The 23,051-nt window shown below is 46.9% G+C and overlaps 1 protein-coding gene across 1 annotated transcript in view; it reads right to left on the bottom strand.

Annotated features, from left to right (window-relative positions):
• CELF4 (CUGBP Elav-like family member 4) overlaps positions 1–23,051 on the bottom strand; it is a 601,922-nt gene that overhangs the window by 70,246 nt on the left and 508,625 nt on the right. Inside the window, exon 7 of the mRNA XM_029061173.2 lies at positions 2,717–2,772. Coding sequence (XP_028917006.1) covers positions 2,717–2,772 — 56 coding nt within the window. The remainder of the gene's footprint in view (positions 1–2,716; positions 2,773–23,051) is intronic.

Below are 23,051 nucleotides of genomic sequence, written 5' to 3'. Positions count from 1 at the left end.
TGTGAGAGCTGTTAATGTCAGGCTTGCTCTGGTATGATACTGGAAAAGGTGAAGTTTCCTCCTAAGCAACAATCTTCAACATCCCCTGTTCCACCACAGATTCTGGCTGGCTCTTCCCACCCAACCTAATTCGTTATCCTGGATATCAATTTCCTAGGTCCACTCTGACCCTAGGTTAATAAACACTATGGTATTTGCTAAGCAATTTCTGAGTATCAATCACTGTACTGAGTCCTGAGGTAGATAGAAGTTCATCAGGTACTGAGCCCTGAGGTAGACAGAAGTTCATCAGGTCGGACTCAGTCCTGTCCCACATAGGGATCACAGTGGGAGAAGAACAGGTATTGAATCTCCATTTGACAGATGAGGAAACTGAGGTTCAGAGAAGTGTGGTGACTTGCCAAAGGTCAAACAACAGGGAAGTGGTGGATCCGGGATTAGAACCCAAGTCCCCAGGTCCCTTGATTCCGTGGTGTGTGATCTTTCCACTAGACCCCACTGCTTCTCTGGATGGCCCTGGCTCTGGAGTCAGGAAGCTAGGTTCCTACCTTCTACTGCTGGCTCGTGATTTATGGCAGTTGATATTAGCCATCTGGGAGGGTCAGTAAATAACCAGAGCTGAGAAAGGTGTGGAGGAGTCATTAATGACAAGAGCAAGCCTGCTTGGCATCAGATACAATGGGAGACACTGCTGACAGACCAAAGTGATGCAGGGAGAGATCGGGGGAGTTGGGGAATAATAGAGACAAACAGAGAAGCAGTGGGACCTAGTATAGAACAGGGGCCCAGAAGTCAGAAGGTCTGCCGGTTCTAATGCCTGCTTGCCTGTTTGACCTTTGGCAAATCACTACACTTCTCTGTACCTCAGTTTCCTCATCTTAATTTCCTTAATTTCATTGTGCCTCAGTTATCTCATCTGTAAAATGGGAACTAAGACTGTGAGCTCCATGGGGGACATGGGCTTTTTCCAACCTGATACACTTATGTCTACCTCAGTGCTTAGTACAGTGCCTGGAACATAGTAAACACTTAACAAATACCATATAGAAGAGTGACCCCACCATGCTCATTGCCCCACTGATTTTTCCAGGCCTTTAACTCCATCCTGACTTCCCACCAGTTCCCTCCCATTTCCTCTTCTCTTGCCCCTGGTTGCCTGGCCAACTCTTAGGCTGACAAAATCGTAACTATGTCATGAGCTCCCTATAGTTTCTTCCTCACTTCCCCAATTCCTTCCTGCCCAAACAACCACTCTCCCTCATTCTTCCTAGCCATGTCTCAAGAGAACGTCATCTGCCTGCTTTCAAAATCTACCCTCTCCCCTTGTGCCTCTGACCTCACCCCCTCTCCCCTTCTGAAAACACTGGCACTAGTTCTTCTATGGCCCCAACCACCACCTTCACTTGCTCAGTGTCTGGTGACTCCGTCCCCCCTTTAAGCAGGGTCTCACCTCCCCTAACCTACCAAGAAATTATCTGGCTCCCACTGCCTGCTCTCCTGCTATGGCTATAACTCTACCATGTCCAAGAGTGTTCTAGAGAGCAGAGTAGAGAAGCAACATGGCCTAGTGGATTGAGCATGGGCCTGAGAGTCAGAAGGAGTTAGGTTCTAATGCCGGCTCTGCCACGTGCCTGCTATGTGACCTTAGGAAAGTCACTAACTCTCTAGGCCTCTTACCTCATCTGTTAAATGGGGATTAAGAGTGTGAGCCCCACGTGGGACAGGGATTGTGTTCAACTTGATTAAACTTTTATCTCCCTCAGTGCTTAGAACAGTGTTTGGCACATAGTAAATGCTTAACAAGTACCATTATCTCCCACACACCCGCTTCCTCTAGTTCCTTTGCTCCAATTTCTGCTACAATCTGGTTTCCACCCCTTTATTCCCTGAGAATGCTCTCCAAAGTCACCCATGACCTTTTCCTTGCCAAATCTAACAGACTCTACCATAACGCTCCTTGACCTTTTGGCTGCCTCCTATACCTTACCCCATTTCCTTTTCCTGGAAACACTCACTTTGGCTTAACCGTCACATTTTTCTTCTTGTTCTGCTCTCATCTCTGTGGATGATACTTCTCAGCCTTGTCCCTGACTACTCTTCCATCTCTCACTCCCTAAATGTGGGTTTCCTTCAAGGTTCCATTCTGGGTCCCCTTCTCTTCCCTTTTTTAGAGTTAGTCCCATGGCTTCACCTGTCACTTCTTCATAGGTGACTCCCAAATCTGTCTCTTCAGACTCAACCTCAGACCAAGCTCACTGGGAAGAGAACATGCCTACCAATGTTGTCACACTGTACTCTCCCAAGCACTTAGTACAGTGCTCTCCTCACAGTAAGCATTCAATAAATACAGTTGATGGATTTATTGATTGTTGGTCCGGGGTGGCTCATTGGAGCTGGGGAGAGGGGGCAGAGGAAAGGGGAGAGGATCTGTGGAACTTCATACTGGTGGAGCAGGGTAGGATGGAGTGAGGGGTCTGGAAGCTTGATGGCATGAGGAGAGGTCCCCCCAGCCAGGTTCTCTCTGGGGGAAGGAGGACTCCAGGTTGTCTACGCAGGAGACCAAGAGAAGTATGAAGAATGAGAAGATGTAGCAGGAGAAGGAGGAAAAGGAGAAAGAGCAAGAATAGAGGGGAAGAGGAAGAGGAGAAAGGGTATGGGAGAGAGAGAAGGGGTGGTTGGGAGGGAATTAGGTGCGGTGGTGCGGCAGGCGGGGTACCTTTGCTGTTTCCGTCGGGTCCCCGCAGGATGGTGCACTCCTCGATGTTGCGAAGCCTCGAACAGCCCGGCGCACGTCGTCCTCTGATTGCGATTGTTGAGCATATCTATACAAAATTAGAGATGCTTACCCGGGCACTGCACCGGACCTGGTGGGGGCCAAGGGTCGTGGTGGGTTGGTTGGGTCCTGAGGCTAATTCCCTACTCTCCCTCCCCCTACCTTTCTCTCCCAGTCATCCACATCTCCCCTGTCCCTGCATCTCCCTGTCCCTGAATCCCTCTGTCCCTATACACTCCCAACCCCCCACACCCTTGTCCCCTCATTCCCCCACCTCCACATTCCCCAACCCCCCATACTCCCATCCCACCTCTCCTCATCCCTCCATCCCCCCAGCTCTGCATCTCTCCTGTCTTTATATCCCCTCGTCCCTGCATCCCCCATTCCCACATCCCCACCCCTATACCCCCCATATTCCTGCATCCTACTAGTCCCAAATCCTTCATCACTGCATCCCCCATTCTCCATCCCCCAGCTCTGCAACCCTCCTGTCCTATATCCCCTCATCCCTGCAATGCCCCTATTCCCACATCCCCTTACCCTGCAACTCCACATTCCCCAATGCCCTTATTACTGCCTCTCCCCCATCTCTATATTCCCCTGTTCTTGCATCCCCCCATCCCCAACTCACCCCATCTCTGCATTCCCCTGTCCCTGCATCCCATTCATTCATTCAGTTGTAATTATTAAGCCCTACTATGTGCAAAGCACTGTATTAAGTGCTTGGGAAAGTAAAATATAACAATAAACAGACACATTCTCTTCCCACAGTGACATCACAGTCCCTATCTGTACATCTCCCCAACACTGCACCCCCTGTCCCCATAACCCTCACTTCCCCACATCCCCCAGGTTCCTCCATCATTCCAGGGCCAGGCAGGCACAAGGTAGGTGCCCAGACAGAGAGCCACCCATGAGCCCGGCCTGGGATGCAGCCTGAAAGTAAGTTCGTGCCATGGCACCTGTCCCATCCTCCCTGGTCTGTGGCTGGCCCAGGGACAGGCCCACATTCTTTGGACTCTATCAATGGTGTGGGGCATTCTGAGTGCATATGGGTCTCAAGGCAGGAATGGCAACTTTGCCGTATTTATATTCTGGGTCCCAGCATGCACCAGCCCACTCCTCTTCAGCCCATTCCACCTCCTTATTGCCCTGCCCTCTCTCTAAGCTCCACCCCCATCCAGCAACAGGCCAGGATGGGTAAACTGAGACAGTGGGAAGAATGGGGGCAAGACCAAGAAGACAATGGGACAGGGCTGGGGTAAAGATTCAGACAGCTGGGACCCACCCAGTTGCTCAAAGCAGAGAGAAATTCTGTACAAATTATGCTTCAGATCATAACCCAAAACAGAACAGAAACATAGATACACACATGCACACTCACACATGCACACAAGCCCCAAACATGTACATCTAGGTACACACACTTACATTGTCTCATCCTCACCCAACAAGGCACATACATAGACACCCACCCGTGGACACACTTGCCCTCTGACTCACAAGCCCGTGATGCTCTTCTCTCTAGGCTATACTGCTTCTTACTAGGCCATGCTGCTCCTGATTGTCTCCAGACAGTCCCTGAGCCTGCCATCACTACCTTTAAGCAGGAGACTCCTGAGCCGGGGGTGTTCAAACAATTTTCCTCTCCCCAGTTACCAGTTCAGCATCAAGAGTGTTAGGATCCCGTCTCTCAAAAAAACTTAGGTATTCTCTGAGTTAGTGGTAGGAGCCTTGCAATTTTTCCCCTGAGCAAGCATGCTCTCCTTCTGGCCATCCTGAGACTAGTGACTTTGGCCATTTGCTGCTAAGACTGACCCATCTCCTAGGCTGAGATGATCTAATTTGAGCTGGCCCTTACCTTTTCTCGATTGCTGTGGACAAGGAATGTGTCTATTCATTGTTGTACTCTCCCAAGTGCTTAGTACAGCGCTGTGCATGCTGTAAGCGCTCAATGAATATGACCGACTGACAAAACAATAACCAGCCCTGAGGGATCCCCCCACAGTGAGAAGCAAGAGGAGGGGATGCAAGGGGGAGGGGAGGTTGGTTCAAAACTAACAGTTTTCTTAATGGCACAAACTCTGCATTTAAAAAATTCAGTGCACATCCCTCTTCAGACAGCTGTGAACCTTCCGTGAACCCAGGGAAGGGAAACGGATGACAGAGCCTGTGGTAGTGAGCGACTGAATTGCTTCCTCCTGCAATGGGGGTTACCCTTCAACTGCAGTGGGAGGGACTCGAGCTAGACCTGAGAAAGGGCTTTGTAGCTATTAGGCTGGTGAGACCCCGGAAGGTGTAATGTGACAGAGGCTGGTTGGGGGTTGCTGAAGGCAGCGATTTAACTGCCCTGGTTTATGGGAATGTGCAAGGGTCAAGCATTATCCCACTATGGATTTATACACAGACCTTGAACTCGGCCAGCCTGGTTTCATTAGTCTTAGTGGAGAGATGTGTCTAAGAGGTCACAGCTTCTCCAAGAGGCCTTCCCTGATGAAGACCTCTTTCCCCTGGCTCACTTTCCCTTCCGCATCACCTATGCACTTGGATTTGTGACCTTTGGACAATTGCTATTTGCCCCACCCCCAACCCCACAGCACTTATGTACATACCTTTAAATTATAAATCACTTATTTATTCACATTAACGTCTGCTGCTATGGGCAGGGAACCTATCTGCTAATTCCCTTGTACTGCACTCTCCCAAGAGCTTAGTACAGTGTTCCGCACATAGTGGCACTCAATAAATACCATAGTGCTAGCGTGAAAGCGCACTGTGGGCAGGGTACTTGTCTACCAACTCTGTTGTATTGTACTCTCCCAAGCGCTCAGTACAGTGCTCCGCACACAGTAAGCATTCAATAAATACCATTGGTTGATTGATTGATAGTGTGTCTTTTCACTTCACAATTTGGGTCTGAAGTAGTAAGGAGACCATTCTGGATAAAGACAGTTCACAGTCCAAAAGTTGGTGCTTGGAAATTTAGCACAGGAAGAGAGGTTGTGTTTGTGATCATGGTCGAATTGTGATACTTTCAGTCTTACCAACCTCTTATTCAGGATCCCAAGACTGTACAGTCCACCGAGACTTGGCAACTCCTGTAGACTCTCCATTCATTCATTCATTCATTCATTCATTCATTCATTCATATTTATTGAGCGCTTACTGTGTGCAGAGCACTTTACTAAGTGCTTGGAAAGTACATTCAGCAACGAATAGAGACAATCCCTACCTAATAATGGGCTCACATTCTAGAAGAGGGGGAGACAGTCTAGAAGGGGGAGATAATAATAATGATGGTATTTGTTAAGTGCTTAATATGTGCCAAGCACTGTTCTAAGCACTGGGATAGATACAAGAAGCAGCGTGGCTCAGTGGAAAGAGCACGGGCTTTGGAGTCAGAGGTCATGGGTTTGAATCCCGGCTCTGCCACTTGTCAGCTGTGTGACTATGGGCAAGTCACTTAACTTCTCTGTGCCTCAGTTACTTCGTTTGTAAAATGGGGATTAAGACTGTGACTCCCACATGGGACAACCTGATTCCCCTGTGTCTACCCCAGTGTTTAGAACAGTGCTCTGCACATAGTAAGCGCTTAACAAATATCAACATTATTATTATTATTGTTAGGTTGTCCCACATGGGGCTCACAGTCTTAATCCCTGTATTACGGATGAGGTAACTGAGGCCCAGAGAAGTTAAGTGACTTGTCCAAGGTCACACAGTAGATGAGTGGTGGAGCTGGGATTAGAACTCATGACCTCTGACTCCCATGCCCGTGCTCTTTCCACTAAGCTATGCTGTAAAGGATCGTGTCTACTATGCCAATTGTGCCTATTACATCAATCAGTGGTGTTTATTGAGTGCTTACTTTGTGCAGAGCATTATACTAAGCGCTTGGAAGAGTACAATATAACAGAGTTGGTAGGCACATTCCCTGCCCACAACAAGCTTACAGTCTACAGTCTAGTCTACAGTCTTATATTGTACTTTCCCAAACGCTTAGAAGAGTGCTCTCAATAAATATTCCTGATTGACTCACAGTAATCAGTACAGAAATAGAACATTGAGTGTCTCAGGGTGTAAAGTTTTCTGCCAGTGATGGTGATCAAAGCAACAATATGGGAATATGCACTGAAAAGTGCCAGTCTTGGTAGTATCATAGAACTGCCTATCCATTAATTCCCATTTAATCAGTTTATCACTATAACATGATTTACTCACATCCCAAGGTTCTTACAATCCCCATTATAGAAGAACATCATTTGTTACACTCCAAACTAGAACTGGGTATAACCAGTTTGGAGGCTGATTTAAGTCTTGGAAATCAGAAGAGTTATAAAGGAGAAGAAAAACCTTTTTTTTTTTAAAAAAAAATCAACCTTCAATTATCTCTGAATGGCATAGCTACTTGGAGCATTATCTGTGGTAAAATTAAAGAGTGCCCCTCTTAAGCCTGCAGTTTCTCTTTCCTCCTCCCATCCCAATGGGTGGGCAGAGGGCCAAGGCCACTTTCTCCAAGCTCTGTTGACCTGTGGTCACCTGCCCCCATTCTCAGGAGGCCGGCCGGTGACCCCCACTGCTCTCTGGCTGGAGTTCAAACCGCCTCCCTGGTTTTGAATTATCTCTTATTTTGTGTTATCTGCACCGCTGCTCCCTTTCATTAACACGGATAATCTATAGGGACTCTATCTTATTTACAATTTGGATTTTTTTTTTTTTTTTGCTTGGCAACATCTCATTAAAATCCAGCTGGGTTCAGGCAGCATCTGATTTCTCTTTGAGAAAACCCCAAACCTCTCGAGTGAAAGGGACTCAGCTGTTTCTGGGGCCCAGCCTGAGGGTGTGGACCGCAAACCTTGAAATGCCATTTGGGCAAACATGGAGATTCATGTTCTCTGACCCTGGGGGCCAAGCCCCAGTTGGAAGACATGAGACATCGGCTATAATAATCTCTGTTATATTATACTCTCTCATGCGATTAGTATAGTGCTCTGCACCCAGTAAGCACTCAATAAATGAGATTGAATGAGACACTGGTGCACTAAATGGGAACTGGGGGACAATCTGGGTTGTTCTTACCACAGAAACCTCTTACCAAAGACTTTAAATCACTCAACCACCTCTTCCCCTCCTACCTTACCTTGCTGATTTCCTTCTAGAAACCAGACTGCACACTTTGCCCCTGTAATGCCAACGTACTCACTATACCTCTATCTTTTCTCTCTCACCACTGACCCCTTGCCTAAGTCCTTCCTCTGGCTTGGAACTCCCTCCCCTTTTATATAGGAAAGACCATCACTCTCCTCACCTTCAAAGCTTTATTAAAGTCACATCTCCTCCAAGAGGCCTTCCCAGATTAAGCCCTCTTCACCCCTACTCCCTCTCCCTTCTGTATCACCTATGCACTTAGATCTGTACTCTTTAAGCACTTGATATTTACCCCACCCTCAGCATTTATGTGCATCTACATAATTTATTTTAATGTCTTTCTTCCCCTCTAGGCTCCTGGTGTGCAGAGCATTCTGTTTTACTGTTGTACTGTTCATTACTCTGTTGCATTGTACCCTTCCAAGTGCTCTGCACATAGTAAATAATAAATACCATTGATTGATTGATTGATTGATTCATTGATATGGCTTTGGACTGGACTGGTCTCTGCTTCTTTTTTTAAAATAAATTTAATGGTGTTTGTTAAGTGCTTACTATATGCCAGGCACTGTACTAAGTGCTGGGGTAGATACAAGCTAATCAGGTTGGACACAGTCCCTGTCATATGTGAACCCAGTCTTAATCCTCATTTTAAAGATGGGGCAACTGAGGCAGAGAGAAGTGAAGTGACTTGTCCAAGATCACACAGGAAACAAGATGCAGATCCGAGATTAGAAATCAGGTCCATCTGACTCTCAGGCCCATGCTCTAGTCACTGGGCCACATCTATCTGTCTCTCCTGACTCCCCTCTCTGACCGCCAACCCCTTGAGGGCGGGTACTGTCTGTTTCTCCTTCAGTGCTCAGACCTCAGGGCTCTGCTTGTAGTGTGGACTCAGTATGGACTGGTGAAAGTCAGTCTGGCCAGAGCTTCCCACCCACTGGACCCCTGTCTGCTCTGCCATTTCTCCAAAACCCGTCCTCATCCTGGCATTGCCTGACCCTTCCCAAGGTAGCCAAATTGTCTTCCCAGCTGCGCTGGGGACTCAGAGGGCATAAACAGAGGCCAGAAGCCTTCCAACCTTTGTCCCCCCAAACTGGGGCAGCACAGTCATGGATGGCCAGACAAACTGGACTGTCAGCAGCTCAACCTCCCCTTCCCCACCCCTGCCCATCCCCAAGGGGACCCCTCCTCGCCCCCCAAGATCTCCACTCTGTCATCTCCCAGTGTCACCATAGTAAAGTCCAGACCAGCAGGGCTTGGGACAAGAGGAGAGGGAGAGGAAAATTCATAAAAGCGTGGGACATATTTTCTCTCCCAGGAGCAGTGACGACATTTCAGATCAAATTAAACTTAGGTTTTTAAAGACTTCAGTCGAGGTAATTGAAACACTTTCTGCCAATCTAAGTGTTATCTCTGTTTCCCTCTGTATATCATCCCTCCTCCCTCCTGCTTCTCCCCCTTCCCTCCTGCCCCGGCCCCATCCAGCCGCCGTGCCCGCAGCCTCCTTAATATGAAAGTCGGTGATTAAATGGGATTTGCTTGAAGACAAAGAGCTGAAAACCTGCCAATTGTTAATCCCTCGTTCTCCGTGCTTAAAAATTCAATTTCCTTCGTTTGGAAAAAAAAAAAGAAAAAAGGGGGGAAAAAAAGAGAATTACCCGCCTATGTCTAATTTAAATTCTGTAGCTGTGGCTTCTGTTCTTTTCTCTCTCTCTTGACGTCTGAATATATTCCTTTATTACCATTATTACAGCTTTCTGATTGCATTAAAATTCATCCACACGTTTCTCCCTACATCTCCACTTTCCCTTTTGCCAGTATTTTTGCTAATTCTCCTCCTTCCCCCACCATCCTCCTTCCTCCTCCCTCTGTTCACGTTACATAGCAAGTCATTCAAGGGCTCCAGAAAGGCACCACCCTTTCTCTGGGCCTCTCTGAAAAGTTGTGGGAAAGATCCGGCGGGGGCGTGAGGGTGAGGAGGCCTGCTGGTTGTGAGCCTGTACTCTCCCCTCTGTGGCTAAGATCGGGGCTGCGCTGGTTAGTCCGTGGTCCCTAGTTGCCTGAGCCTGTGGGCACAGTGGATTGTGCCCTGGCAGGTCTCTTCGGGGTAGAGTGTCAGAGGATGGAGAGGCAATGGAACACGGGTCTGGGAGTTGGAAGACCTGGGTTCTAATGCCAGCTCTTCCACGTATCTGCTGGGTGACTTCGGGCAAGTTCTTTAACTTCTTTGTTCCTCATTTCCTTCAGGCAGGGAATGTCTACCAACTCTTGCAACAATCAATTCATCAGTGGTATTTATTGGTGCAGAGAGCTATATTAAGCCCTTGGGACAATATATTACAACAGGGTGGGTAGATACTTTCTCAGCCCACAGTGATCTTACAGTCTAGAAGGGGAAACAGATATTAATATCAATAAATAATTTCTACTGTAGTCTTCCTAAGTGCTTAGTGCAGTCCTCTGCTCACAGTAACTGCTCAATAAAAAACACTGATTAATTGATGGGGATTCAATAACTGTTCTCCCTATTAGACTGTGGGACTCTGGGATCAGTGGTATTTAATCCCGGCTCTGCCACTTGTCAGCTGTGTGACTGTGGGCAAGTCACTTAACTTCTCGGTGCCTCAGTTACCTCATCTGTAAAATGGGAATTAAGACTGTGTGCCTCATCTGGGACAACCTGATTACCCTGTATCTACCCTAGCGCTTAGAACAGTGCTCTGCACATAGTAAGTGCTTAATAAATACCAACATTATTGAGTGATTACCCTGTGGAGAGCACTGTACTAAGCACTTGGGAAAGTACATTAGAACAGAGTTGGTAGACATGATCCCTTCCCCCAAGGAGTTTACAGTCTACAGGGGAGGGCAGCCATTCAAATAAATTACAGATGGGGAAGCAATAGTGTATAGGGATATGGATGGACATAAATGCTATAGGCCGGGGTGAGTATCAAATTGTTTAAGGGGTATAAATCCAAGTGCGTCAAACAGAGGAGAGGGCAGCTAAGGGAGATAAAGGGCTTAATCATGGAAGACTTCTTGGAGGAGATGTCATTTTAGGAGGGTTTTGAAGGTAGAGAGAGTGGTAGTGTGTTGGGTAAGAAAGGGGAGGAAGTTCCAGGCTGGAGGGAGGATGTGGTCAGGGGATTGGTGGTAGGATAGAGGTGATTAAGGTGGATACTGTATCTACCCCAGAGCTTCCAGTCCTCTGACTCTCAGGTGTTTGTAGGCCTCATGACTAAGCTGGACTCATGTTCCATCCTGCCCAGGATTCTGTATCTGAAAAGGGTACCAGCATGTGGCCCTCCTGGAACCCCATCCTCACAGTTAGATCGAACTGCCAGTCGCCGCTTACTTTTTCCTTCTGATCACCCATCTGCTCTTCTCACCTCTTTGTCCCTGTTGGAACTTTTCACCTCCTCAAATTCCTTTGGGAAAGGATTCTATATTTTTAGCCGTAACTTGGTGAAACAGAATTTCTTGTCCATTTGTTTGGAATCAATCAATCAACTGACCTCCCAAGTGCATAGTAGAGTGTTCTGCACCCAGAAAGCTCTCAATGAACACTACTAATTGATTGATTGACTAAATATGATCATCTTCCTTGAGGTAGGGATGGGGAGTCATCAGTGGCCCAGGAGTCTGGACTCGTTTAGGTGTGGTCCTGTTTGGGGCCTGGGGACTGGACAAGGTGACCCCTGGAGGTTTCTTCTAGCTTCAAGATTTGAACCCATAGTCTTGGAGATGTTCTCAGAGATGGCTATCGTTCTACGCCGCCGCCGTGCTTGGAGGGGAGAAGAAAGCAGTCTGGTATGGCCGGGGGTAGTCTCCTGCTGATTTGAGAGCCAGTCGGCCAGGCGTAGGGTCAACACAGACTGGAAGCTCCTTGTGAGCAGGGAATTCTTTATTCTGAGCCTCCTAAGCACCTAGTACAGTGCACCGCACCAAGACGGCACTCAGTACATGCTGTTGCTCTGACTTCTACTACTATTACTACTACTACAACTACTATTTACTAATACTACTACTAGTATTGCTATTACTATTATTACTGCTACTACTACTCTTCTAATACTGCTATCACTACTGTTTCTACTACTAGTTCTTAATACAGTACCTGGCACTTAGTAAGCGTTTAACAAATACAATTATTATCACTGTTATTATTGCTACTACTATTATGATTACTATCACTACTATTCTACTAATATTACTCTTCCACTGCCATTACTATTACTACCAATCAATCAGTTCACTGTATTTATTGAGCATGTAATGTGTACAGAGCACTGTACTAAGTGCTTGGGAGAGGACGATATAAGAGAGTTGGGAGACACGTTCCCTGACCAGAGTTTAGACTGGGAGCCCATCACTGGGCAGGGATTGTCTCTCTTTGTTGTCAAATTGTACATTCCAAGCGCTTAGTATAGTGCTCTGCACATAGTAAGCCCTCAATAAATGCTACTGAATGAATGAATGAATTAACAGCCATTAAGATGAATAAACCATAGATATGTATGTAAGTGCCTTGACTGTGAGCCCCATCTGAGTCAAGGAATGTGTCCAGACTAATAAGCTTGTATTTAATACTGCGTGGCACATAGTGAGCACTTAACAAATACCAGAATGAGTAATTAGTATTATTAAGTACTGTGGGGCTGAGGGAGAAGTGCAAGTATTGCTACTTCTTTTATTTCTGTTACTCTTACTTCTCCTCCTCCTGCTCCTCCTTCTCCTAGTCCTCCTTTTCCTACGGCTGCTACTTCTGCTCCTGATCTTTCTCCTATTTCTACTACTACTTCTAATACTGCTTCTATTACATAAGGGGGCCTCAATTCTCCCTTAGGCACTGAGCCAAGCACTGCCAGCAATTGTGAATCCTGTAAGATGAGGGAAAAGTGAAACCTTCTTCCTGATGATGCCCAGAATTTTTCTGGCTTCTTTAGATCATGAGTTGGGCAGCTGGGATTCAAATTCCTGACCCCTTGGGGCCCCCAATCCTCATCCCCAACATTGGTTCTACCCTTACAGGATGGGGGATTGGTTCAGCTTGTGTGTTTATGAGTTAGTAAGAAATGCTTCCCACCCTTCCCCCAAAGTCTCTGCTCCGTCCCCCATCTTAATAAAGAAGATTATCTCCCCCCTGTTTTTCACTCTCTCCGCTCTTGGTCTCTAAATGCATTTTCCTCCGCTGATGGAATTCTCTAGCTGGGATGCCAATGGCATTCGCTAAAGCCAACTAATAGAGGGAAATGATGTTAACCTTTAAAGCGGGTGAGCAGAAGGTTGGGTGGAGAGAAGGGAGGGTAGTGCAGAATAATAAAATGAGGAGTTCATTAGTAGAGGTCCCCAGGGTGAAGTCTGACAGTGGTGTTGATGCTTTTTTATGGTATTTGTTAAGCGCTTACTATGTGACAGGCACTGTACTAAGCCCTGAGGAAGATACAAGGTTGGACAGTCTGTGAACCATGTGGGGCTGATTTTACACATGAAGTATAGAGAAGTGAAGTGATTTGCCCAAGGTCATGCCGCAGACAAGTGGCAGTGAGGGCTGAAGACAGTTCTGGGTTCACCCAAGGGAATAGGATGCCTGGTTCCTATCCCAGCTCTGCCCCTCTCTGAATGAGGTGAGACCCTGCTCTGAGACCCTCTACCCATCCCTCTACACCCATCCTGGGCCTCAGTAGTATTCATGCTTCCTTTAATTGTGGGGCTGGGGGAAGAACGTCTGGCTGGGAACCAGCCCCCTATCCCAGTTGGGAGCCTGCTGGGGTTATATTGGAGCCCTCGAGTATTCATCTGCTCAGTCAGATGAAAGATCAGCATTTGTTTGTGACTTTCAGCTCTCGGTCAGACAGCAGGATGAGGCTTCAATCCTGGGTATGGAAGGGGAACGGAGGACCTGAGAGTTTGAGGACTAATAAAAATGTTAATAATAATTAGGGTACTTGTTAAGTGCTTACTATGTGCCAAGGGCTGTTCTAAGTGCTGACATAGATATAAGGTGAACAGATTGTCCCATGTGGGGCTCATAGTCTTTGTCCCCATTCTACAGATGAGGTAATTGAGGCACAGAGAAGTTAAGTGCTTGAGGATCACACAGCAGAAAAGTGGTGAAACTGGGATTAGAACTCACGTCCTCTCACTCCCAAGCCCGTGCTCTTTTTATTAAGCCACATCTTCAAATCACACAGTGTTGTCAGCCCCAGAACTGGGACTTCCATTAAAAAAAATCCCTTTCCTCCCAGTCCAGCACTCACCCAGTGCCCAAGTTATAACTGCAAAGAACGATTTCTCTGCCCAGTTTAGTGGGCAAGGGGAAAGGGATGGGGGCTGGTGAGGAGAGCAGATGGTAGAAGTCAGGGTTTGTACTCTCTCTAGTCTGTAAGAGCCTAGGGGGCAGAGATCAAGTCCACCTACGCTGTTTTATTGTTCTCTCCAAAGCGTTTAGTATAGTGCTCTTACAGTACAGTGCACTTAGTACAGTAATTGCATAATAAATACCACTGATTGATTGAGTCTCTTGTGAGGTGGCTTTTTGGTGCCAAAGGGAAGAGAAACCTCTCAGAGTACATTTACATAAAATCAATCAGTGCTATTTATTGAGTGCTTACTGTGTGCAGACCACTGTATTAAATGCTTGGGAGAGTACAACACAACAGAGTTGGTAGACATATTCCCTGTCCACCAGGAACTTACAGCCTAGAGGAGGAGGCAGGTCCTAAAATCCATCATGGATATGTACATAATAGCTGTAGGTCTTAGGGTGAGTTGAATATCAAGTTCTCAAAGGGTACAGACCAAATACAAAGGCGACTCAGAAGGGAGAGGGAGTAGGGGAAAAGTAGGCTTAGTTGGGGAAGGCCTCTTGGAGGTGATAGGCTTTTAATAAGGCTTTGAAGTTGGTGAGAGTGGTGATCTGTCTTCTATCAAGTGGCAGAGAGTTCCAGGCTAGAAGAAGGACAAGGACAAGTCGTTGACTTTGAGATAGAAGAGATTGAGGTACAGCGAACAGGTTGGTGTTGAAGGAATAGCCTGTTCAGTCTAGGCTGTAGTAGGAAATCAGTGTAGTAAGACAGGAGAGGAGGGGATGAGCAGATTGAGTTCTTTAAAGATGATGGTAAGGAGTTTGTTTGATACAGTGGAGGAAATGTGGATCGAACATTATTTTCAGAAAATGACCTGGGCTGCAGACTGCAGTATGGAATAGAGTGGGAAGAGATGGGAGGAAGGGAGGTCAGTGAGGAGACTGATGCAGAAATCAAGGAGGGGAAGGATATGTGCTTGCATCAGATTTGTTGGAGAGGAAAGCGTGGATTTTAGCAATGTTGCAAAGATAGAACCAACAGGATTTGGTGATGACAGACTGAATATTCAGGTTGGGAGACTTGAGGATAATGCCAAAGTTAGGGACTTGTGAGACAATAGAGGTAGTGGGGGTGATCTAGTGATGGTAAAAAGTGGACTAGACAGGAGCTTGGGTGGGAGGAATGAGGAATTTTATTTGGGACCCATGTTGAGTTTTGAGTCAGCCTGTACATATAGGTGGAAGAGGTCTTGAAGGCAGAAAGGAAATGTGAGAATGCAGAGATGAGAAAGGAGTGTGGCCTAATGGAGATAGAGCATGAGATTGGGAGTCAGAAAGACTGGATTCCAATCCTGGCTTTACCACTTGTCTATTTGACCATGAAGAAGTCACTTCTCTGTGCCTCAGTTACCTCATCTGACGGGACCATGTCCAAACCTGATTAGTGTTTGGTATAGTGCCTGGACTAGTAAAGCACTTAATGAATATGAATAAAAAAATAATGGAGAGAGGTCGGGGTTCCCTTCCCTCTGTTCAAATTGATGTTCATTTTACTGGGAATGAATCCACTTTCTAATCACATGGCCTCCAGGTACTTGTCCCAGAAATGCACTACACCCATATTCTGCTGACACTTTAGCCTCTGGATTGTGGAAGGGGTCCAATGTCTTGGAGAAGAAACTGAACTGGCGGTAACACTGCCTTGCACATTCAGACAGACCTGTAAAGGAGCTGATGAAGAGAACCACTCTCATCCATCTGCTCTGGCTCGGCCTGGAAGCAGGTGGGTAGACCAGGTGGCAGTTCAAGACACCTCCCGCCACCCACCTTCAAAGCCCTCCTAGTACCCACCTCCTCCAAAAGCTTCCCCCACACTAGTTAATCAGCACCTTGAAATCTTATTGACTCTTCAGCCCCCTTCTTAGTATTTATTTATTTATGCCCATCCACTTGTGTATCTATGAGCATTTGATTGAACATTCAAATTCAATTTTGATTCCACTGCCGGTGAATATGTAAATGCTTGTCTACCCTTGGTGAGGCGCAAGCTCTTTGTGGGCAGGGAATGCATTTGTATGTCTAATATGCTTTCCCAAGTACTTAGTGCAGTGTATTGCATTGAGGAGGTGCTCAATAAATTCCATTTTTTACTACTACTACCGATTCTCTCTATTACTATAACAATATCACTACTTGGACTACCATTACTATTTGTACTATTACTACTATCTCTCCTTCTCCTACCACACTATGATAATATCACAACAAATACCTTCACTATTAATACTAATTTACTACAAGGGATGCTGATATCTCTGTCCTAGAGTCTTAGGGCTGAAGCTTGTCCTTTGTTCTTATCAATCATCATCATCATTACTGTCAATCATTCAATTAATGGTATTTATTGAGCACTTCCTCCAAGCCGAGCACTGTCCTAAGCAACTTGGAGAGTACAACACGAGGCAGGAGACATGATCCTGCCCTCAACGGAGCAGCATCACTGTCCTCCACATCACCAGCATCGTCATCATCGTCATAAGCAGCAGCAGCAGCACAATCATCACAGACAAAATGATCCTTTGTGTTTAAAGAAAACTGTTCTGAGGGTGAGCTGAAAGCCCTTCCCAGTTGGCAGTGAGCCACGCTTTAGATGAGCCATTCCAAATTGGGCAGCTCCAACGTAAAAGTTGTCTCTGAATGCCACCCCTTTCTGGGAGGCCTACCTAATTAGGACTTATGTCTAATGCAGGGTAGGGGCACTGCACCATCAGAGTGGCATGCATACTTGGGCCACTTGCCCAGCATTATGGATGGTTTACAGTGGCCTTGCAGGCTTTCTTACCCTCTACTTGCCTGTGGCCAGCAACAGCCTGGCCAGTCAGGGTTGTCATCTGAGACAACCAGAGGGAATATCTCCATGTTTCCTTCGTAGCAGAAAACTATACCTCATCCTCAGTTGCTGCATTCCCTGGAATTTCTCCTCTGGAAATAGGAAGCAGTGTGGCCTAGTGGAAAAAGCATGGGTCTGGGACTCAGAGGACCCGGGTTCTAATTCTGACTGCACCAATGTCCTGCTCTGTGACCTTGGGCAAGTCACTTAACTTCTCTGGTCCTCAGTTACCTCATCTGTAAAATGGGGATTAAGACTGTGGGTCCCATGTGGAACATGGATTGTGTCCAACCTGATTGGCTTGTATCTCCCCCAGCGCTTAATAATACAGTTCCTGGAACATAGTAAGCCCCAAACACATACCACAAAAAAAGAGAAACAAGAAACTGGAGCTGAGTTGGGGGAGGTGCTTTCCTCCAGATTAAACATCTATTGTGCACTTGGCTGGGTACCCCTTCCTAATCACTCTGATACCCTAGCCCCACAGCACTGAAGTTCATATCCTTAAACTCTTCTTTTTTCCTCATTTGTAAGTAATTTAATGTCAGTCTCCCCCTGGAGAATGTAAGCTTCTGGTGGGCAGGGTTCATGTCTACCAACTTGGTACTTTCCCAAGTGCTTAGTACTCCAAACCCAGTAAGTGTTCAATAAATACCATTGTTTGATGTACATGCGGGCCTGTCATCCCAGCAGCCAATCAATAATACTTACTGAGCATTTACTGAATGCATAAAACTTGAGTCAGAAAATAATTTTCAGATAGGAAGAAGGTCTTAAGTGTTAGAATATGTTATTGGCATGCTTAAAAGTGTTACGGGTGGCTTTGAGTGTGTAAGTGCTGAGGAGGTAATGGAGGCTATGACTTGGGCAGAAGAAAGATTAATTAGAACAAGGCTTTTGGGGGAGGTGGGATTTCAGGAAGGCCACCATCCAGTGGATTTGAAAGGAGAAGAAGTTCCAGGCAGGAGGGAGGGTATGAGCACAGAGTCTGAGGCAGGGGAATCTAAGACAGACATGGTGCATGAGTTTACTTGGGAGGAGTCCAGAGCACTGATAGGGGAGGAGCAAGTGAAGAGGGCAGATATGAAGAATTGGGAGAGAGCTGATATCATTTCTCAGATAGCTGATATCATTTCTCAGATACAATCCCCAGCTTTTAGAGGACACTTGTTAACATACTCCAGGTCACGCTGAACTTTCCCGCTCAATCAATCAATCAATGATATTTACTGAGCATTTTACGGTATGCAGAGCACTGGACTGAGCAATTGGGAGTACAGTACAACAGACACATTCTCTACCCACAAGGAGCTCCACTAGACTCTAAATTGTTGACATAGTGGATAGAGAATTGGCCTGAGAGGCAGAAGGTCATGGGTTCTAATCTCTGCTCTGCCACTTGTCTGCTGTGTGACCTTGGGCAAGTCACTTCACTTTTCTGTGCCTCAGTGGCCTCATCTCTAAAATGGTGATTGAGACTGTGAGCCCCTTGTAACCACCCAGTTTTTTGCTTGTAACCAGCCAGTGCTTAGTACAGTGTCTAGCACTTAGTAAGCACTTAAAAATGCCATGACTATCATTATTATTATAATAATAATGTCAACTTATTCATGTCAACTTACTCTACTGTCTTCTCCCAAGCACATAGTCCAATGTTTTGCACAGTAAATACCACTGTATGACTGATTGATGAGACCAATTACAAAGCCCAAATCCAATATGAATATGTACAGTGTAATAGCTCCCCCCTACCCACAACCTCCCCTTCACCCCACCTTCTTGCCATACTTGGCTGGTGACCAATTTTTTTGCAAGCTCCCTGCACCACCTGGGTGGGAATTGGAAACTTCTACTGGTGGAAGGGAGAAGTGGAGTATGGCGTGGGGGCAAATGGAGGAGGGGGAAATAGCAGAGCACCTGCTCTGGCTGACACTCCTCCTCTCAGCCCTAGACCTCAGGGGGAAGGGCCTTTCCTGAGTCAATCAATCAATGAAAGGTATTTATTGAGTGCTCAGTGTGTATGGAGGCTTGTACTAAGCACCCTGTCTGCCCAGAGTCCTGTGCTACTAACGAGCCTCAGATTTCCTGTCCCTAGCCCCCTGAGAGTCCACAGGTCCAAGAGAAGCCACCTTTTCAATGTTGAAGTCTTTCTAAACAATGGCTTAAATGCTCACAGCTGAGCTGAGAGCCTGCAGCCTGGAGGAAGAGAAGGAGGAAGGAGGCAGATGAGAGGGGAAGAGTGGGCAGCATCGGGAGTCCCCCTGCCCCAGCCTCCAGCTGCGTGACTGTCTGCAGATGTCTAATGACCAGGGATAGAGGTCAAGCTCCAGCGGACACTTTGAAAGAGTTCTGATGACTGTAATTATTCACCCACACTTTGACCCAGCACACAATAAAGGGCATCAGTTAGGCAACTAGTATTCTCCCCGTCAGACACCAGTGGGTCCCATTAAAACCCTATGCACACTGCCACAGCATTATTCATATGAGTGTGCACTCGGCTGAGAATGAAACACACACACACACACACACACACACTCTCTACAAAATGCAACACAACACATATAACACACCAGGCTGTTTTTCCGACTGCACAGGAATACATTGTCCTGCAGGTTTGGTCCTTCTAGGGATCTACAGATTATATCATTCACAGATACATGTTTCCCTCCTGGTACCTGAGCATAGATGGTAGATATACACATTTGTGGGTGCGTATCTAGGTAAGGAAAGATAGAACCATCTGAAGGCTCAGGTTTGGATTCACTGTTTCTAAACCAGGCTTGCCGTGATCACGTGACTAGAATGGCACCAGTGTCTAACAAGACAACAATGTGGTCTAGTGGAAGGAGCAAGGTCCTGCGAAGCAGGAGTCCTCTAATCCCGACTCTGCCACTCACCTTGAACCCGGGCAAGTCATTCAACTTCTCCCTACCTCAATTTATTCAACAGACCATATACTGAGCCTTGACATTTCCCCTTCAAGGTTTCTAGAAACTAAACTTCAGCCTGTCTTGCATTGGGATTCAGATCTATTTCAGTAACTGAGGGAGAGCAGGCTTTGGGGATGGAGTTTGGCCCCCAGGATTCTGTGCGGTACTAAATTTGACCAGATGGGACCGGGGGGGAGGGAGAGGGGAGAGGGTGTGGAGATGGGTGACTAGTGAGTACCCCAGGCCCTGGACAGATTTACTCCCTGTCCCGCCCCTTATCCTGGCCTTAACACCTCATCCTAGCAATTCTCTCTCAATCGCTCAATCAACTGGTGCTTCTTATTGGGCACTTACTATGTGCAAAACACTGTAGTAGGCACTTGGAATAGTACAACACAAAATAATTGAAAGACATGATCCTTGTCATCAAGGTGCTTACAGTCTGTGGGAAGCCTGTACTGTCTATCATGGGCTTCCACGCCCCAAGCTTTTCATGAATCCACCAGTGGACAGTGGGGAGTGGATGCTCCAGCCCTCCCAGCCATTAAGGTTGGCACTTTCCAGAAAGAGACCACTGACTTCTCCATGGCCAGACTGACCCAGCCCATCTGTCTGTCTGTCTGCCCGCCCGCCCTTCGATTCCATCCCGATTGGATATTTATGAAGCGTCGGTTTCCCGCTGTGCTGAGGAATGGGGCAATCATCAATAAAACTGGTGGTAATTTGAAAGTCGATAAATAATGAATAGGAATATCAGCCATTTATCATTTCATTGGAGTCAGGGGGGAGAAGGAAAAATATATTCCGCAGAATTCTCTCCCCTGTTTGATTAATCTGGGGCCTGGAAGGCCGATAAACCAGCAGCCGTCGGAGCCTGCAGAGGCGACGTCTGTCTGGAATCAAAGATCATCAGCTCCCAGAGCTGGAAGGGTGGGGGAGAGGGGGCCACGGGGAGTCATCACAGCCAGTCCCCTGCCACAACTGGGCCTGGCTGAGGCTCAGGCAAAAAAGAGGACCTCTCATTCTGAGGAAGGCTCTGAGGAAGGAGTTGCCCTGGTTCTCTCAGCAACTTGGGCCTGGGTCTCTCAGATTCTGTCTGGTAGCCAGGGACTGTGGAGTTGGAGGGCAGAGGGGATGAGCACGGTGCTCTCTGCCTGAAGACATTGCAGTCAGGCATCTTACATGTGCATGGTTCTCTGATGTAAGTGATGACTTTCTCCTCCTCCTCATTCTTTTTCTCTTCCTCCTCTTCCTTCTCTTTCTTGTTCTCCTCTTCCTTCTCTTTCTTGTTCTCCTCTTCCTTCTCTTTCTTGTTCTCCTCTTCTTTCTCTTCCATCTCTTTCTTGTTCTCCTCTTCCTTTTCTTTCTTGTTCTTTTCTTCCATCTCTTCCTTCTCATTCTCCTCCTCCTTGTCCCTCTACCTCTTCTTTTTCCTCCTCCTCCTCTTCTTCTTCCTCCTCTTTCCCTTCATTCTTCCCTTTCTCCTGATTTTCTCTCTTTTCCTTCTCTTTCTTTCATATTTTAGATCCCTTCTCACCCACCCTTCCAGAGTCTTTCAGGCTCCTCTGAAGCAGGGAGACAAGATATCAAACTCCTTTTAACAAGGAGAAACTGAGGCCTGGGGAAGAGGAAGGGATATAGGAGGAAGCCTATGGCATAGCCAAGGAAGCCTATGACATAGCCAACATTTGAAAAATCTTTGAGGCCAGGGATTATGTCTAGTACAGTGCTCTGCATGCAGCAAGTGCCCAATAAATACTATTGAATGAGGTACTGATAGACCGTGAGAGAGAGGACTAGAAAGGAATATAAACAGAGATTGAGGATCAAAGGGTAGGTCTGGGAGAAACAGAGATTAGGAGGGAAACAGAGAGAGAAGGAGAGTGAAGTAAAGAGAAGAGTTGGAAAGTAGCAGGGTAGGGGAAGGAAGAGGAGAGACAATGGGTGGGTACCTAGTTGTACTGTACACTTCCAAGTGCTTAGTACAGTGCTCTGCCCACAGTAAGCACTCAATAAATACCATTGATTGAGACTTTAAGCTCGTTGTGGGCATGGAATGTATCTGTTTATTGTTCTATTATACTCTCTCAAGTGTTTAATATAGTACTCTGTACACAGTAAACACTCAATAAATATGATGGAATGAATGAACTGAAAGAAGCCTGGGGGGAAGCAAGAGGAAGAGAGGGTTTGGGTGGGGGCAGGGAGTATGCAACACAGGGAGGAGTTATCAACCAACCAAGCTAAAACTCAGAAAGTTTTGGCCGGGGAAGATGATCAGTCCTAAGGATTTTCCAAGGGGCTGACTTTTGAGCATGTTGTATCAGACAAGTCGGGCCATCAGCTGGAGCCAGGCTCACGGACTTCCTCTCATGAGCTGGAATTCCAGGGGAATTCTGGCCTCTCGCCCCTGGCTGGTGGAAGTGGGCTGAAAGGTGGGTTTGGGGGGGGCCATATGGGGCAGTTGGGCACAGGGAGACATTTGGGATGCGCAGAGGTAGCCCTTGACACCACCATCCAGTAAGCAAGGAAAGGCCAGCAAATGAGCAAGACATTGGGGTGCAAGTTGGGTGCCATTTCCTGGGAAGAGAACCATGATGATTTGAGCTACTTGGGTAGAAGCACACTAACTGGGCCTTTCCAATATCACCCAGATCTCCTCCCATTCCCCAATCCCAATGGTGCCATGTTTCATTGGCTTCTTTCCTGGGTCTGGAAATGGGGGAAGAGTCTTGTCTGTGGGAGTTTGAGGTCTCAGCTGAGATTCTGCGTTGCTAAAGGTGACCCTTCCAGTCCATCAGAAGCCTGTGAATGGGTTAAAAAAATCTGCCAACTTACATATCGTTGGCTCTTTAACTTGCATGGTGGTATAGTACCCACTCCCTACAGGGTGTAAACAAGCAGTGACCACTCTGATGGATTAGAAGCCCCCAGAGCTGTGAGTCCAAGAGAAATGGCAGGAGAAGAGCCACCTGTTCTCCTCAAAGCCCATCC

Source organism: Ornithorhynchus anatinus, chromosome 3 (assembly GCF_004115215.2).
Source record: "Ornithorhynchus anatinus isolate Pmale09 chromosome 3, mOrnAna1.pri.v4, whole genome shotgun sequence".
NCBI classification, from domain to species: Eukaryota; Metazoa; Chordata; class Mammalia; order Monotremata; family Ornithorhynchidae; genus Ornithorhynchus; species Ornithorhynchus anatinus.
The sequence above is the reverse complement of the archived record's forward strand: the minus strand, read 5'-3'. Positions and strand labels throughout refer to the sequence as shown.